Source organism: Thermobia domestica, chromosome 10, assembly GCF_964235325.1.
Source record: "Thermobia domestica chromosome 10, izTheDome1.hap1.1, whole genome shotgun sequence".
Lineage (NCBI taxonomy): Eukaryota > Metazoa > Arthropoda > Insecta > Zygentoma > Lepismatidae > Thermobia > Thermobia domestica.
Window position 1 is genome coordinate 136179342 of NC_137463.1, and position 18736 is coordinate 136198077.

An 18736-nucleotide genomic window follows, 5' to 3' on the forward strand; every position below is an offset into this window, starting at 1 on the left:
GTGTCTCCTACTTTGGTCTCCCGTAACACATATCCGGACCCCAGCCAAATCGGTTATGTACAAGTAACGTCATTCGCTTCCTAGTTATAGCATGTAGGGGCACTTTGGGGCCCCGTATTTCGGAAATTTCGGGTTATGGGCCTAAACGCCAAAATACGTGTCTCCTACTTTGGTCTCCCGTAACACATATCCTGACCCCAGCCAAATCGGTTGGGCACAAGTAACGTCATTCGCTTCCTAGTTATAACATGTAGGGGCACTTTGGGGCCCCGTATTTCGGAAATTTCTGCGTATGGGCCTAAACGCCAAAATACGTTTCTCCTACTTTGGTCTCCCGTAACACATATCCGGACCCCAGCCAAATCGGTTGGGCACAAGTAATGGCCATTCGCTTCCTAGTTATAGCATGTGGGGGCACTTTGGGGCCCCGTATTTCGGAAATTTCTGCGTATGGGCCTAAACGCCAAAATACGTGTCTCCTACTTTGGTCTCCCGTAACACATATCCGGACCCCAGCCAAATCGGTTGTGTACAAGTAACGTCATTGGCTTCCTAGTTATAGCATGTAGGGCCACTTTGGGGTCCCGTATTTCGGAAATTTCTGCGTATAAGCCCAAACGCCAAAATAAGTGTCTCCTATTTTGGTCTCCCGTAACACATACCCTGACCCCAGCCAAATCGGTTGTGCACAAGTAACGTCATTCGCTTCCTAGTTATAGCATGTAGGGGCACTTTGGGGCCCCGTATTTCGGAAATTTCGGGTTATGGGCCTAAACGCCAAAATACGTGTCTCCTACTTTGGTCTCCCGTAACACATATCCGGACCCCAGCCAAATCGGTTGTGTACAAGTAACGTCATTCGCTTCCTAGTTATAGCATGTAGGGCCACTTTGGGGTCCCGTATTTCAGAAATTTCTGCGTATAGGCCCAAACGCCAAAACACGTGTCTCCTACTTTGGGCTCCCGTAACACATATCCGGACCCCAGCCAAATCGGTTATGTACAAGTAGTGATGGGTAAATTCCCGGGAAGATATTTTTCGGGATTATTCCCTGGGAATATTCCCGGGAAGATTCCCAAAATGGGAATTTATCCGGGAATTTATGTTAAATCAGAAATAAAATTGCATTCTATTACTATATTATGATTTCAAAGTTGTATTAATTTTTATATCACAGCATATTATTACTGTTGTCCACACAGGATTCTTTAAATTGTATATTCTGAACTGTACTATGTTACTTTATTAACACTTTATTATATTTAGAGAGTACGCATAAATGTATATTTATTTACAATATGTTCTATCAATTAAATATGTGTGACAAATTATATAGTAACAGTTTAAATTTATATGTAAGTGGATTTTCTCTCTATTACTGATATTATAAACACATTAAATTTATAAATGTTATAAACCAATTAGATTGGGTAAATGCTAGAAATACATGTATCACCAATTTATCAACATTTGCGCATACATATTTATGTTCACAAAATTTGCAAGATACTTACTTATCTTTATATTTTAGCACGTAACATTGCCATACACGACCTTTCATTCTACCCATTTCTTGAAATTCCATACGTTAATTCACATGTAAAAAAAAAAAAAAAAAAAAAAAAAAAGGTCGACTACTTCTTCAGAAATTCGAGTCAGAGAGAGGAGACAGACCGATGTCTATTACTAATGGTGGTTCAGGGTTTATTAACAGTACTTCATCTCTATTTCTACATAATTCTAAATTACTTTACAAAATGGTTCCTTTTCATCATTTGTAAATTAGTACTTTGCTAATTTTGGCTGTTCTTTAGCATTGGGGTCCAGCTTTTGCACCTACTTTTTTGCGATATTCTATTCCGATGCGGTTGTTTTATGGTTTTCGTACGTTATATTACGTTACCAACATTAAAACCAGACAGCGTTGCAGAGCGAGCGTTAGCGAATGAAGGCGGGTTAGAGACCCGCATGGCACGTTGTTTTCTATCTTCGTTGCCATCAATTCACTTTCTTTTCTCACATAAATCACTTCCACTTACCTTTCCGTTTTGTATTAATCTGCTACTGCGTTAAAAAAAAATGTGTTCGATACTTTCTTGACTATTTGAAGATCACTATCAACTCATTTCTTTCGTAAATCATCCTACTGTTTGCTAGTTTTGGCCCCAAAATTCTAAACAATTACCTTTCTTTTTAGTGCAAATGGAAATGGAACTTTAAAAAAATCATATTATTAGTTATATAAAGTACCGTCAAATAATTTTAAATTTTTTAACCTCCTAATTCTTTAAAACCTAGAAGTAAATCATATTATATTAAAATAAAGTAATTTGTCATATGGTTCTTATAATTTGGAAGATAAAGTAAAGAAATGGAAATAAATTCCTTCCCGGGAATTTATAGGCCGGGGAAAAAACCCATTTTTAAATTTCTTCCCACCGGGAATATTCCCACTGCCCATCACTATGTACAAGTAACGTCATTCCCTTCCTAGTTATAGCATGTAGGGGCACTTTGGGGCTCCGTATTTCGGAAATTTCTACGTATAGGCGGAAACGCCAAAATACGTGTCTGCTACTTTGGTCTCCTGTAACACATATCCGGACCCCAGCCAAATCAGTTGTTTACACTTGGGACCGTTTCCTCGTTAGCACAAGCTGGGACATCATGCACCAGAGATGAATTTTCTACCACTGAGCCACCGCGGCCCTGCTTGGGCTTGGTCGTCCATATCCAATCTTTCTTTTGGCCTTGCTTAAACAACTTCTAGTTTCGTTCTAAATCCAGACTCCATATTGGCGTAGATATTAATATCCCAGTCGATTGGTAAAATCAATCTTCCACATTTAAAAATTAAAGTACACACAAGTACAAAAATAAGCATTTACCATAAAAACACTAGCTGCAAGTGTTCAAAATAGATTTATGGCTTCTATAAAATCAATTAAAAATTGCTATTTTTAATTAGGCAGCTAGTGAAAAACAGCAGCTTTCGACTCTAGCCGAGTTTAAGCTCAACTTAAACTCAGTTGACCAAAGTGAACTGACCCGACTGACCCGACCCGATAACTCGACCCGAGCTGACCCGACAACCCGACCTGAGCTGACCCGACTGACCCGACCCGACCCGTTTGAGAACACTACCCCAAACACACATCCTGGCTACGCTACGGCCAATAGGTTAAATTTTGGACTATTTTCCGTGGCAATTAAAACATCCTGTAGCTTTCTTTATACCACCAGAAGAGAAATAACCAATATGTTTCTCGCAACGGGAAACATATGGCATCATTCTTTTCTATGAACCAATAATATATACAATAACTTTACATTTCCAAATGAAACTATATACATCAATGGGTCACTTCAAAAAAGTGGGGGCGGGGGCAACTGCCCCCCTTTGCCCCCGCTAATCGCCGTCCATGCATAGTACTATTTGAAAATATATAACTTTGTGTTGGATCGTCAATGTTGTTGATTTGTTGGTACTACAGCGTGCACGAAACGATTTCACCCTATTGGTGTTTACTTCGTTCAAAATTCCAACGTTTTTCTATCTATTGGTTTAAACATTACATGGTTGTCTCAAGTTAAAAAATTCATCCTGTATAATTACACATATAAGTGTGTGTGTTATGTGTGCGTTATTACTATAAAATATTTTCTGCAAATATTAGTTCCATGAAGAAGATTAGGAGCTGGCTTCTTCTCATTTCCATAACGCATTCAGGGGTTGTAAAATTACCTGACTTACAGTCAGAAACTTATGCTTCTTTCCTTCTATTTTTCTTTACCTTCATCTATCTTTGCGTTCATTAATCACCAACCAACCCCTTGAGCTCTTTGTGGAAGCTCTTCTGAAGAACAGCCCTTTCTCCACCCTCGCATGTTTCTTTGCACCTGCATAATCGTCTCTTCTGTTAAGAGGGAAACCGATAAACAAGATTGTTTTAAAAGCAGTCAATGTCAAAAACTTTGATTGAAAACGTTTCACGTGTTATTCCTACAACACTGAACATCTCACATATATATGACTGGAAGTGGTTGTAGAAGATGGAGAACATCATTGAAGTATTCCACTGTTGTTTTTATTATTATAATTTCATGTATACATAATTCTTTATATTTGTTGTCAGTATCTTTAACATCTTCCAGCTCATATGATGGGAACATCTGTCTTTCAATTTGAGTAGCATAAATAATTTTACAACACTACAAAATAACATTTCTATGCTGCCGGTATGAAAATACAATAATTTTAAGTATCAAACCAAATGCCTAGTTCTTATCTTGAAAGTTCTAGAAAACTGAGACACTATTTTTTTTTAAAACGAAATGTCAATATAAATATATTACAAAATAGGTAGAAAGAAGAACGAAGAACGATGAAGGGCCTGTGGTTTAGCTAATACTGTATTCAGAAAATAATTTACGGAGATTTGTCTCCAGATTAGACAAGAAAATCAGTTAATTATTTTTATCTTTGAGAATTTCAGGAATCTTTTCTCTATATCTTCTCTTGATGATGGCATTGGGTTGAGTTCACTTGATGATTTACCTCAAGCTTTGAGTTGCTTAAGTACTGTATCACTTCAGGATACACTCAGTTTTGTACTAATTTCAGATCATTTACAGTAACTTTTTGGTAATAGGTATCCAAACATGGTTATGTAGCATCGTTTTACATTCGATTACCGATCGGGCTCAATATACTATTTATCCACGATCATGAGACAGTTGGAGATTATTTAAAACGGAATTAAACTGGCTCAAGCAAGAGAACACATGATCGCTTAGTTCAATTTACAATCTCGTCGACTCAGCCAACAAATAGTGGTATCAATCTCGGCCGTCTCAATCAACATGCTTGTCTCGAGGACCAGGTCTCGATGTCGTGCCGATGGTATCGAAATAAATTTGTGAAACTAATAATGAAATGAAATCTTGAAGTTTTACGTCTTACGATTATGCCGGCTAGGCTAAAGGAGACGGTAATGATGAGAAATGAATGAAATAGTGGAATGAAGAAGATAGGAGAACCCCGAGAAATCCCTCGTACACGGTGTTTGCCAGTACAAAGATCATTTGGCGCGAGCTGGGATCGAACCATGGACCCCATGCACCAGAGGTGAACGCTGTACCATTGAGCCATTGCGGCTTATCGTTTCATTCTTTATTTTTTTTTCATTTTATTTTGGCTTAGAAGGCCGCACACATCTTCCTAGCTAAGTAGCTAATGCTAGTTTTTTATTTTATTTTTTTTGCATATGTTCACAGGTTCAAACGAAATGAGTGGGCTATAAACCTTGTAAACAAACCTTATAGTGATTCAGATTCCACATTAAGCAATAAATCTTGTGTAGCCACAGCACTGAAAACAAACATTAAATTTTAATCAATGAATTCTTGTTTAATTAGTGTTATTCAATATTATACAGCAGATGACACACAGCACAGTAGATAGCAGCAAGACTGTAGTCATTAGAACCGCAATCAAACTTGACGATTTTTCATTTATGTATTCTATTCCCCTTTGATTACTGTATTCAATAGAGAAAACAAAGTTTTTTATCTAGCTTTAGCCGCCCAATATGCGACTCGTCCTCAAATTACCTCGAAGCTAGCGACATCTCTTAGTGTCAAGTAGGGGCAGTGCAGCTAGCGACAACTGTTGTCCTGACTGTGAACTACTGGGAATTAGCATGAGTGAGATACTGAAGGGCCTTGCGTTTATGATAAGCGTTAACAATATCTAAATATTTTCGTCTAGATCCTTATGCACTCCGTTTGCATATTGTCGTCACTTAGACATATGAAAAAATGAGATGGCATATTTGAGTTTTGCGTCGCCGGCTAGTCAGACTGATATGGTTTGCTTTACAATAAGGATGTCAAATCTCTACTACAATATGTTTTATTTCAAATTGATGAAATATTTTATTACTGTTTTAGTTTTACGAGCGACCGTAATTGAGATGTCTACCCAAGAAAACGTAGACAACGATAGGTCGAAGAAGACGATACAACAATAAAACTCCGTGCACCCACAAATTTTTACGGGCATGTACTGTGGATCCAGGACTAAAAGCTTGTTGTGTCTGTATTAACTCCTTTACTTGCTCGTATTTTTTCTTCAGATATTTGTAATCATCCTGCAGTTTGTGTACTTGTTTCGTTTTTTCTTGTAATTGTTTCTTTAGTTCGTTTCTACTTTCCGTTATTTCTTGGACTTCTGTTTCGAGCCGTTTATATTGTCTGTCTCTGTCGTTTTTAATTTCTGCCTTTTCATCCTTTAGTTCTTCTATTTCTTTCTCCAGTTTTGTATTCTTTTGCCTTAGCTCTTCCATTTGCTTTTTGTCTTCGATGCGACCACCTTTTTGTCCCGACATCATTTCCATTTCAGTTATTAATTTTTCTTTTTGAAGGTTATCGTATTTTTCTTGAAGCTTTACATTAATTTTCTCCATTTGGTCTAGCCTTCCAAGTAGCTGGGTCCTATCCTTGACCCAGACTACCATTCTCTTTTTTAATTTTTCGAGGTGCGACTTTCGTATCTTTTTCCAGTCCAATAAATTTTCAATGTAATTCATTTCTTGGTCTAACTGTCCCATTGTGTCAGTTCTAAGATTATCTAACCTAGAAAGAACTTCTAAGGTTATCATTATTTATAAATTTGTTTTTTTTTATTTATACAATGCTAGCATGCTGAAGGCATGCTAGCCCCTTACAAGAGTTACGCCCTTTTCTCGGGAAGAGAAGGAGTATTAATATGGAAAGGAGGCAGCAGGGATGGTCTAAGTGATTTAATAATTTATATAGACTTTATTGATCATAAATTATATATAGTTAAGTACCATAGCAGACATTATGGCCTTTAGCCATAATCATTAGGATGAGTGATGAGATGGAGATGAGGGTGAGGTGCACTGAAGTCCACAACACAGTAAAGGGAAGGGCTAGTTAGGCGAATGCATGTTATCTTCCGATTCTGGGGCTGCTCAAGATCATGATGAGAGACACAATGAGCCCTGTAAAAAGAGATGGATTACTGTGCGTATGATGGGAAGATGTAGTGCGAATCTGAATGAATGGCAAAGGCAGCTGCGATGTCTTGATCTGGATGATTTGATGGGAGTGAATAACGGTATAAAGTAAAGAGGAGGGAGATTAACGGATGGCGAACAGGATGTTGTGGAGCCTAGTCGATATCACTGTGTAGAATATCAATGAAAAGGGGATGCTTCTTAGCCAGTCTATTGGTGATGTAGGAAAGTCGAAGTTTTTCGATGTGGTAAAGGATGTGAGGAAAGGAGATGCGATCATACAGATCTTGTGTAGGGCTGGGTATCTTGATACGATATGCAATACGCAGGGCGTGTCGTTCTAGGATCTTGAGCTTGTTGTAAATGGTTGAATGTGCAGCGATCCAAGCTGTGAACGCATAGGTGAGGACGGAACACCTTATATGTTGTGAGAATGGTATCTGCTTGTAGGCCCCAGGTTGTGCCAGTGAGTCGGCGAAGAAGATTCAGTCTATTGTAGGCTTTAGTGATGATCTGAGCCAAGTGAGGTCGCCATGTGAGGTGAGTATCGAATGTAACACCTAGGTACTTAACATGGTTGGTAGGTTTGATGGGAGTATCAAGAACAGTAAGGTTCAGGAGTGTTGGGTTTCTATGGAAGCGGGACCGTCTCTTAGGGTCAAAAAAATTATTGCTTGAGTCTTCTCAGAATTTAGGCGTAATCGCCATTTCGAGCACCAACTAACAAAGATATCGATGGCAGATTGGAGTACTGTGTTCAATTGATGGATCATTTTGCCGAGAGCAAGAAAGGCTGTGTCGTCTGCAAACTGGAAGAGATGTACATTGGGAGGAAGTTGAGGAAGATCGGCAACGAAAAGCAGATACAAAAGTGGAGATAATGCTGAGCCCTGTGGAACGCCGGAATGAATAAAGACAGGATGTGATAAGGAGTTTCTTACAGATATGTATTTAATGCGACGTAATAGAAAGTAGAAAATGAATCGGATGTAGCACATTGGTAGTTTACAGGACAGAAGCTTAAAGAAAAGCGCAAGATGTCATACCTTATCGAAAGCTTTCTCAAGGTCGAATAGAAGTAAACATGATGGCCGTGAGCGGTTAAAGTGATTCGTAATGAGATTGGTGAGGCGTAAGAGCTGGTCATGAACACCAACGCGAGGGCGGAAACCTGCTTGATGGAGTGGAATGATGCGATGACGAGAGAAATGTGGATGAAGTCTGTTAACAAGAATAGTTCGTGAATTTTGCAGAAAACAGTGGTTAATTGAATGGGACGGTAAGATGATATTGAGGTAGCTGGCTTGTTAGGTTTTAGAAACATTAAAGTCTTGGAGGTTTTCCAATTGACGGGAATGATACCGGTACGTAAAATGAAAGTGAAAATATGGGTTAACAGGACCAGTAAACCGAAAGGGCTCTCTTTAATGTGACGGTAGGTGATAAGGTCCATGCCTGGAGCACTGTTACGTTTGCGAGTTGTGGCTTCACGAATTTCTGGAACTGTGCTAGGTGTGGTAAGTTCGTGATGAACTGAAAAGGTATGCTCTGTACTGGGTTGAAGATGAGGAGAATCAACCTTAAACGTATATGCAGGATGGTGTCGTTCAGACCTTTCAGAAAGAAATGGCGTAAAGATGGTTTGGAGGTGATTCGCAAAGGCATCAGCTTTGGCACAGGTGAGTGAGTGGATGATCACCGTCAATAAGGTGTTCGAGTGAGTTTACCAGTCAATGCATTAAATCTCTTCCAGTATTTGGTAGGATGTGAAGTTGCGTCCAGTGTATTGAACGTTTTGACCCAGTTTCGAAGTTTATACGCTATAACGTAGTTACGAACCGTACGTTGGAGTTGTCGGTGATAGCGTAGAGCCTCTTCGTTCTTTGTATGTACGTAATCTCGGTAAAATTGTCGAAAACGTCAGATCATGTGAAGGTATTGAGGTGGTAATCGAGGACGCCATGGATGTACTTGCGAAGTAGGAATATTCTCGGCAGATGCTGTATGGATAGAAGAGGTGATAGCATCCAGCGCCGAGTCTGGTTCATCCTCAGTATTTGGTGGCTCGAGATATTGAAGCTTAGAAGTGAGATGAAGTCTGTAGTTATCCCAATTAGCTTTGTCAAATCTAGGGACCTCCCTAGATGGAATGTTTACAGAACAGTGGTGTCGAAAAGAACGTTTGATAGTTAACTTGACTGGAAGGTGGTCGATATGGCATTTGCTGGCAAGGGTAGTTGAGGTGATGACAACATCCGGTGTGGTATCTGAGAAGGGGCGTGTTGATTTTGGAAGTTTATGCTGAGCCTTCTGGCAAGCGGGTCTACTATGAATGTTAATATCGGCCATGATAATGAAGTGGCGAAAATTATTTACGATATACTGAAGAAAGTAGTATGGTATTGCATGGCCGGGGCGAACGTAGATGGTCGCCAAGGTAATGTATAAAGCCTTAGACGGTTGTGATAAGATAATCTGGAATGTTGGAAATAGGAGCTTGGAAGTATGATAAGGTAACTGAGAAGCAAATCCAATGAGTACGCCGCCATTGGCGCAAAGGGCTGGTGTTTGATTTCGGCTCGAAAGATCTGGTATCCTGAGAAATTACAAGACATGCGAGGTGAGAGATGCGTTTCGTTTAGTAAAAACGCTGATGCATGTTCTTCCAGAAGAAGTTGTTCGAAGAGAGGTTTATGTTGATTGAGGGAAGTGATGTTGAGAAAGATAATAACGATATCCATAAAGAAATTCATAATCTTAAACAGATGTTTCCAATTGGGTGGTGTGGAATTGAACTCGTTGGCCTGTGTAGATGGCATTGAAGGTAACGTTGAATATGCAGTGGGCAGGATACTCTACTTGATGTAGTACATGCGGTCGTAGAAAAGGATGCACGTTTCGTAGCGTTAGTGTGATGAACTGAAGAAGTTGAGATACTGTAACACGCTGAGAATCAGGTGGTACATTGGAGGAAGGGGTGGAGTCGATCGTTGGTTCACTTTGAGTGCGAAGTGGTGTCACTAAGTGAGGTTTATCCGGTGAAGGTGCGGGTCGAGCTTGACACTTAAAGCTATAAGTCGGGTGTTCTTCAGGACAAGCGGAGCACTGCGGTGGACGCTGCAGATTCAGACAGATTTGTGTGGAATGGAGTCCAGCACAGTATCCAGATTTCAAGTCATTCCTGCAGTTGGCGGTGGTGTGCGTGTTATATTCTTGACAACGCTCCCAACGGATTGGTAGTGGTCGTGCAGTGCGTGATGGCTCGACACGATGCCGTTTGCGATATATATAAGCTCCGTTATCAAGTAGCTGGTTGATGGTGTCCTGCGATTGAGATAACCCTCGGACAATGTAAGTGGGCCCTCGGTCGTTTCGAATGCGAATGCAATTGGAGACTTTGTGCCCTTCTTCTGTGAGTTCTTGTAGAATCTCATCGTTCGTAAGGTCAGGATTTACACCTCGTATGACCACGGAGAAAGCAGGCATGCGAGGTGGCGGAGGTGGCTGTTTGATTCTCCGGTCAGTCAGTTTAGTGAGCTGTGCATTCTTACCAAAAATTTCATAACTGAACTTGTTACGAATAGTTGTAGCCAGATGCTGATAAGGAGATTTGATGATCATCCCATTTCTTGTGGCAACAATTTGTGAGATCTGAGCTCGCCGATAATATTTAGTGAGCTGAAGATAGATGTGCTTTTCGTTCCGATATTTCGTATCGAAATGTGTAAGTAAGAATGAATAGATTGGTTGTTTTGTACTGTCAGATAGCGATAGAAACTCCGTGTCGTCGATTCTAAGTCGCTCACTATCAGAGTCTGAGGTGCTATCTCGACGATGACGTTTCGAAGATGGTGTGTGATTGTGATCTATAACTGGAGATCGGGATCTTTCCGGGCTATTGTCGGTACGGTGTGAATCTCGGTGCCTACGTCTGATATCCGAATCTGCAGAGAATACGGTAGGACCAGCTATTACCGTAGGAAGTCCGACATGTTGTTCTCCAGTCGGCATATCGAGTCAACCAGTGATGGGCCCCAGGCCCACTGGTCGAAATGAGAGACGAGCAACAATGAGATGTGAGATGAGAAAATAAGATGAGTGTAATGAAGTCCTAAAGACAAGGAACCCTTCGAAAGCGACAACTTTCGTCTATCCTGTAAGTGCAATATGTGTGTTATGCTCTCAGGTACGTATTGCAATACCTGGTCCTCGCTGACACGCTAGCAAACACAAGGCAAGCTAGGTTTCTCGATGAGGTAAGTATCTATAATTTTTTATTGCTAGCCGAGGCTAGCGCCCGCCCAAAGGGTTACGCCCTTTATTGGGGATGAGGGAGTGAAGGAAGTTGAGGGTGTTACAGAACATGTATTTGGTTAATAGAGGGTTTTATTTATTTATTTATCTTTATTTCAATAAATCCAAATCAAGAATGGTCATTATGACCTTTTGGCCCTAATCATTAGGGATAGAAAGTGATCCAGGATTTGAGTACAACTATTACAATACATAGATATACAATACAAATTAATATATACAAGTTAATATATACAATACAAAGTAATATATGTATGAGCGATACTATAGAAAATGACGATCATGTGATGAGATGAGAATGAGGTGCTATTGACGACACAACACGTGGGAAATGTTAGTCGGACGAATGCAGGTTATCTTCTTATCCAGGGGCTGCTCTGGATATAATGGAGACATGGGGAGCCCTGTTAGTACGGAAGGATTACTGTGCGACATATGATGGAAGAATGTAAGGTGAGTGCAAGTCTGCGATGTAATCTTCGATGAGGGGTAGAAACGGACTATTGGGCGGGAGAGTGTAATGGTAAAGAGTGAATAATATAGATAACGGTGTATGGCGTAAGAGAGCAGAGGTCTTGCGGAAAGTAGCATCACGATGCATGGTGTCGAATAGCATAGGATGGTGTGTCTGGAATCGCTTCGTTATATAGCGAAGTCGCAAGTCTTCAAGGTGGTACAGAAGGTTGGCGAAGGGGGTCCGAGCATATAGGTCTCGTGTAGGACTAGGAAGCCTGATGCGGTAAGCAAGACGTAGGGCATGGCGTTCTAAAATGAGTAAGCGTTTGTAAAAGGAAGTTGGTGCATCGACCCAAGCTGTATACCCATACGTCAAGACGGGACGCATGAGGACTTTGTAGGTGTTTAAGACAGTAGTTGCTTGGAGACCCCAAGTGGTACCTATGAGGCGACGGAGGAGGTTAAGGCGGTTTGTGACTTTGGTTGTAATGCGTTTAAGATGAGCAATCCATTTGAGCTGTGAATCGAAGGTTATGCCGAAATATGTAACTGTTTTACTTGCGGATATGGGTGAATTATCGACTTGGACATGTAGCCTGGTGGGGTTACGATGGATACGGCTGCGAGTACGTGGAGGAAGAAAAACAATTGCCTGAGTCTTATCTGCATTGATTTTGAGATGCCAGTGTTCACACCAGGAGTAGAAAGAATTTATGACCTGCTGGAGAGTATGGTTGATCTGATGAATGGTGTTACCAGTGGCTAGGAATGCTGTGTCATCAGCGTATTGGAAGAGACTAACATTTGAGGGAAGGCAAGGGAAGTCCACCACGTATAAGAGATAGAGTAAAGGTGAAAGGGCGGAACCTTGTGGAACACCTGAATAAATGAAGACAGGATGCGAGAGATGATTGTTAATGGAGACATATGTAAGCGGCAAAAAAGGAAGTGAAAGATGAAGCGAATATAGCAATAGGGAAGGCGACAGAAAGCAAGTTTATATAGGAGGCCTATGTGCCAAACTTTGTCGAATGCTTTTCCTAAATCAAAGAGCACAAGACAAGAAGGCTTCGAGAGATAGTAATGATTAGTGATATGTGTAGTGAGACGAAGAAGTTGATCATTAATACTGAAGGATGGTCTAAAGCCTGCTTGATGAATGGGGATGGAGTCATGAGTAGTGAGATGAATATGAAGGCGGAAGACTAGTATCCGTTCAAGGATTTTGCTGAAGACTAGAGTAAGTTGTATAGGGCGGTAGTATGAAACAGATGATGCTGTTTTACCGGGTTTGAGAAACATTAAGGTTTTAGAAGTCTTCCAGTCGGCAGGAATAAATCCTGTGCGGAGAGCAAAATGAATATTAGGGAGAGTAAATAAAGCAGAACATAAGGACCTTCTTTAATATGTCGATAGGTGATAGTATCAAGTCCAGGAGCTGTATTGCGTTTACGATGAAGGGTGGCATGACTTTCAGCAACTGTGATGGGAACGGTGAGAGGTGAATTGGGTGGGAGAGTGTGATTGAGATTTGGTTGCAAGGCAGGGGCATGAAGATTAAGATGATAAGTAGGATGGAGACGATTCGGTGCGGCAGGTGGGAGTGGGGTGAAAACATCCTGAAGATAATGTGCAAATGCATCGGCTTTCTCGGTATCAGTAAGGATAGGAGTGTTATTCTCAAGTAACGGATAAGTAGTGCTAGAAGATTTACCAGTTAGTCGATTAAAGCGCTTCCAGAATTTTGTGGGATGCGTGTTTTCTGCTAAGTTATTACAGGTTTTGATCCAGGTTCGTTTCTTGTACGCTACAATGTAATTATGAACAGTTCGTTGGTATTGACGAGATAATCGAAACGATTCCAGATTACCGGTACGTATAAATTTGTATATTATTATTACCGTTATCCCGGTTAAAGGGTTGTGCCCTTTCTTCGGGTAAGTGCTCCAATTTGATTTATTGATTTGAAGGAAATATAGGTGGTCTAAGAGGTTTCATACTTATTATTTCTTTATTCATTCATTCATTATATTAAGCATGGGTTAAGTGAAGTTATTCAGAAAATGAAACATACGTACATGAACAGGAATATTTTAAGTGCTACAAATGAACATGTTAGCATTGCCAGGTATTACATTAACACAAAGCATGGAATAAAAGGTAAATTGGACTCAAAAAAATAATAATAAAGGTGCAAATGGAGTTGATGAAATAGATGAAATGAAGTGCTCTAGACGTCACATCACTAGGCTATGTTAGTTTAGACGAATGAAGTTATCTTCTGTTGCTGGGGCGATTCAGGAACTGATGATTGACAGAGGAGGCCCTTGTTAGTAGGTTCTTACGGTGCGTATGATGGAAAGATATGAGATGAAAATTCATGCGGGCGATAAATTGCAAAGATTTCGGGGTCCAGCATAGCGTTATCTAACTGTAAATGATATAGTGTCATGAAGTGCTGAAGAGGAGTATCAACGTAATTGGGCGGTGCATCGTTATCACGGTCGTATCGGAGGATTTCAAGCGTCAGGGGATGGTGCTGAGCAAATCGTTTGCAGATATAACGTATACGAAGTTGTTCAAGATGATTTAGTAATGGCGGAAAGTCGATCATCTCATAAAGTAATCTCGTTGGATGCGGCAGTCTTATACGATATGCTAGGCGTATAGCATGACGCTCGAGGATAGCAAGTTTTTGGTAGAATTTTAACGGTGCAGATATCCAAGCTGTATGTCCATATGTTAACGTACTCCGCATGAATGTTTTATATGTATTGATTACGGTACGTGCTCGCAGCCCCCAGGTTGTGCCAACTAGTCGTTTCAGGAGATTAAGTCGGTTTTGTGCTTGGCCTACGAGTTTGGTAAGATGTGGAATCCATGTAAGATGAATGTCAAAAATGACACCGAGATACGTAATAGTGGTTGACACGGGAACAGGCGTAAGATCAACCTGAAGACGAAGTAGATTCGGATTTCGATGTATTCGAGAGCGGTGTCTACGTGGCAAGAAAACTATGGCTTGTGTTTTTGAAGAGTTAATGTTCAACCTCCATATATGACACCAACGCACGAATGCGTCAATAGCTACTTGCATGGTTTTATTAAGAGATCGTACAGTACGGGCAGTTATGAAAAATGCAGTGTTGTCCGCAAAGTGAAATATTGTGGTAGTATTAGGAACGACTAGGTTCGCGACGTACAATGAGTATAACAAAGGAGACAAAGATGAGCCTTGCGGTACCCCAGATTGTAAGAAGATGGGATGAGATAACGTTCCATTGATCGAGTATAATTTTTTTTAGGCTAGCCGAAGGCTAGCATCCTTTGAGAGGGCTACACCCTCTTTTAGGAAAGGGAGGTGAGGGGACCATTATGGGAAAAGGTATGGGTGGTTGGGCTATGGGATATTATTTATTATTATATTCTTTATTATTTAACATGTTATTGGAAGGACATTATGATCTTTGCGATCATAAACATACTTGGAGGCGAACTGGAACATAAATCATGGTTATACGTGAGAACAAAATACTACATATATAATATACGAAATATAGGATACATAATACAACATATAATAGAGCAAGAAAGGTGAAGAACACACATAATATGTCAAGCATGAGAAATCAGACAACAAATATAAAGTGAAGTAGTGATAAGCGACATGGAGAAGTCATGATGAAAATGAGAGATGAGATGAAGTGCACTTGACGCCACAACACAACACAAGAAGTGTTAGAAAGACGAATGCGGTTATCTTCTGCCTAGGGGCTGCTCTAGGCCAATGGAGACGTGGTGAACCCTGTTAGTGAAATGAAATTACTGTGCATATGATGGAAAGATATGCGGTAGATGAATATGCAAACGATAATCGTGGAGAATCTGTAGATCGAGATGGTCGGGAGGGACTGTGTAGCAATATAAAGTAAAGAGAAGGTGGAGTGGAGTATGATAATACCGTGCAGGAGATGAGTGGAGTGCAAGATGATGCATAGTTTCAAACAATAGGGGATGGTGATGTGTGTAGCGTTGAGTAATGAATTTTAAGCGGAGAGTTTCGAGATGGTAGGTAAGAGTTGGAAATGATATTAAAGAATATAGGTCTCGAGTTGGACTCGGGAGAGAAATGCGGAAGGCGATGCGGAAAGCATGTCTCTCAAGAATGGCTAATTTCTGATAATGTGAGTAAGGAGCGAAAATCCAAGCTGGAAAACCGTAAGTAAGAACTGGGCGGAGGAAGGCCTTGTATGTGTTGAGAACTATTTGTGATGAGAGACCCCAGGTTGTGCCAGTTAGTCGTTTCAAGAGGTTGAGGCGGTTGTAAGCTTTAGTTTTCACACGGTTGAGATGTGGTTTCCACGTTAAATGATGATCGAATAGTATGCCTAAGTATGTAACGGTTCGGGTGGGAACGATGGCTGCATTATGAACATGGAGTGACAAAAGAGATGGATTTCGGTGGACCTTGGTACGTTTACGGGGCGGTATGAATACAATGGCTTGGGTTTTGGTGGCATTAATCTTAAGTTTCCACTTAGAACACCAGTGCGTGAAGCGATTGATGGCTATTTGTAAGGAATGATTGATGTTGTGTATAGTTTTGCCAAGTGCGAGAAAAGCTGTATCATCAGCGTACTGAAACAGATGGACGTGAGGAGGAAGATGTGGAAGGTCTGCAACAAAAAGGATATATAATAGCGGGGAAAGGGCGGAACCTTGAGGAACACCGCACATGGGAAAAATGGGATGTGAGAGTTGTTCGTTATTGGAAATATAAGATATACGACAGACAAGAAAATGATAAATGAGGCGAATGTATGCGATCGGAAACTGAAATTTAATGAGCTTATAAACTAGCGCCAGATGCCAAACCTTGTCAAAGGCTTTTTCAAGGTCAAAAAGGACGAGAAACGAGGGTTGAATGGAGTTGTAATGGTTGGTTATGAGCGTGGTTAGTCGAAGGAGCTGATCAGTAATGGAGAATGAGGGACGGAAACCTGCCTGATGAGTCGGGAGAAGTTGGCGGTCTTGTAAATATGGATGGAGGCGTTTCACCAGAATGCGCTCGAATATTTTGCTCAGTGTGGATGTCAACTGGATAGGTCGATATGAAGAAACATCTGACTGCGGTTTACCAGGTTTGGGAAACATGAGTGTCTTCGATACTTTCCAGTCCGTTGGAAAAACCCTGTGCGTAAGATAAAAGTATAAATGAGTGCCAGAAGGGTGAGTAATATAGCGGGGCTTTCTTTAATATGCCGATAGGTGATCGAATCAAAACCTGGTAACGTGTTGCGTTTGCGCTGAATGACACTGGTGATTTCTGAGACTGTGATGGGATTGGTAAGAGCATGGTTAGGGACTGTATGAGAGATATGAGGTTGAAGTGAAGGATGGTTAAGATCGACTTGATCGACTGGATGAGCAATGTTGTCGGACTCTGAGGGTGTGAATATAGTTTGGAGATAGTCAGCAAATGCATTTGCTTTCTCGCTGTCGGAATGTACTGGTGTATCGTGTAAGAGAATCGGATATGGAGTCTTAGAGCGTTTGCCACAAAGAGCATTAAAGCGTTTCCAGTAGCGAGTAGGATGAGTTGTATCGGAGAGTTGATTACAAGTCTTAACCCATTGGCGTAATTTGTAAGCGGAAATATAGTTGCGGACCGTTCGCTGAAGTTGATGATGAAGTCTTAGAGCTTCTGGATTTCTGATGTGAAGAAATTCACGGTAAGATTGGCGTGATCGACGGACTAATGCTAGATATTGTGGCGGTAGTTTTGGACGGTATGGGAGTGATTCAGATTGAGGGATATGAAGTGCAGATGCCTGTTGAATGGAAGTGGTGATGAGATTGACCTGATGTGAAAGTTCTTCTGGGGTAGTAGGGGCTTCGGAATCAGCCAAAGTGTTTTCGAGATACGTACGATATTGTGGCCAGTTGGCTTTATCGTAACGGAGTGAAATACGTGGTGAAAGTGTGGATTTGACAGAAGCCAGACCTGAATGATAGATTAGCTTGATGGGAGCATGATCACTGCCCATTAAGTCTAAAACATCAATAGTGCAGTGATTAATGATGGTATTTGAGACTATTGCAATATCGGGTGTGGTGTTGCTGATAGGGCGAGTACAGCGAGGAAGATTGAGAAGACTACCTGTGGTATGAACTGTGATGTAGTCAGTAAAGGATGATTGATCGGCATTTGAACGGCTATGGAAGTTGACATCGGCCAAAATAATGAAGTGTTTATACGTATTTGAGATGTATGAGAAGAACGCATGAGGTATAGGAAGGCCGGGGCGCACATAGATAGTGGCAAGAGTGATGGCAATATTACGGAAATACAATGTGGTGATGAGATATTCAGGGAGATGTAAGAGGGGACAGTTGTGAGAGCGGAACGGAATGGTGTGACGGAAACCTATTGCAGCTCCACCATTGGCTCTGAGGGCTGGCATAGGGCTATCGTGGCGAAGTAATGTGTAACGTGATAGGGAGCAAGGTGAAGTGGGTTTCAGAAAGGTTTCATTCAGGAGGAAAGCTGTGACTTGTTCTTCTAGTAAGAGGGTTTCGAATACGACTTTGTGTTTAGGAAGAGATCGGATGTTGCGAAACAAAAAAACGATATCCATATTGGGTACAATTATACTGATGTTTCGAGGCGAGTGGTATGAAAATGAACATAGTTATTAGTGTACGTTGCGTATAATGATACATGAAACGTAGATTTCGCTGCGGCAATAATTTGTTGTAAGATATGCTGGCGGTGAAAAGGGTGAATATTTTGCAAAGTAAGAGAAAGAAATTCTAGCAACTTACTAACGGTGACGGGATCGTCAACGGAGTGATCAGTGGAAGTAGATGATTCAGCGGTTCTGAGAGGAACAAGTTCGGGATGGGTTTCTTGAGCGGAAGG

General features: G+C 40.9%; 1 protein-coding gene across 1 annotated transcript; it reads right to left on the reverse strand.

Annotated features, from left to right (window-relative positions):
* Positions 1-16907: 16907 nt before the first annotated feature.
* Positions 16908-18278, reverse strand: LOC145661617 (uncharacterized). Its single transcript, XM_081726939.1, has one exon. The coding sequence runs from the start codon at positions 18276-18278 to the stop codon at positions 16908-16910; it is 1371 nt and encodes a 456-aa protein (XP_081583065.1).
* Between the last annotated feature and the right edge of the window lie 458 nt (positions 18279-18736).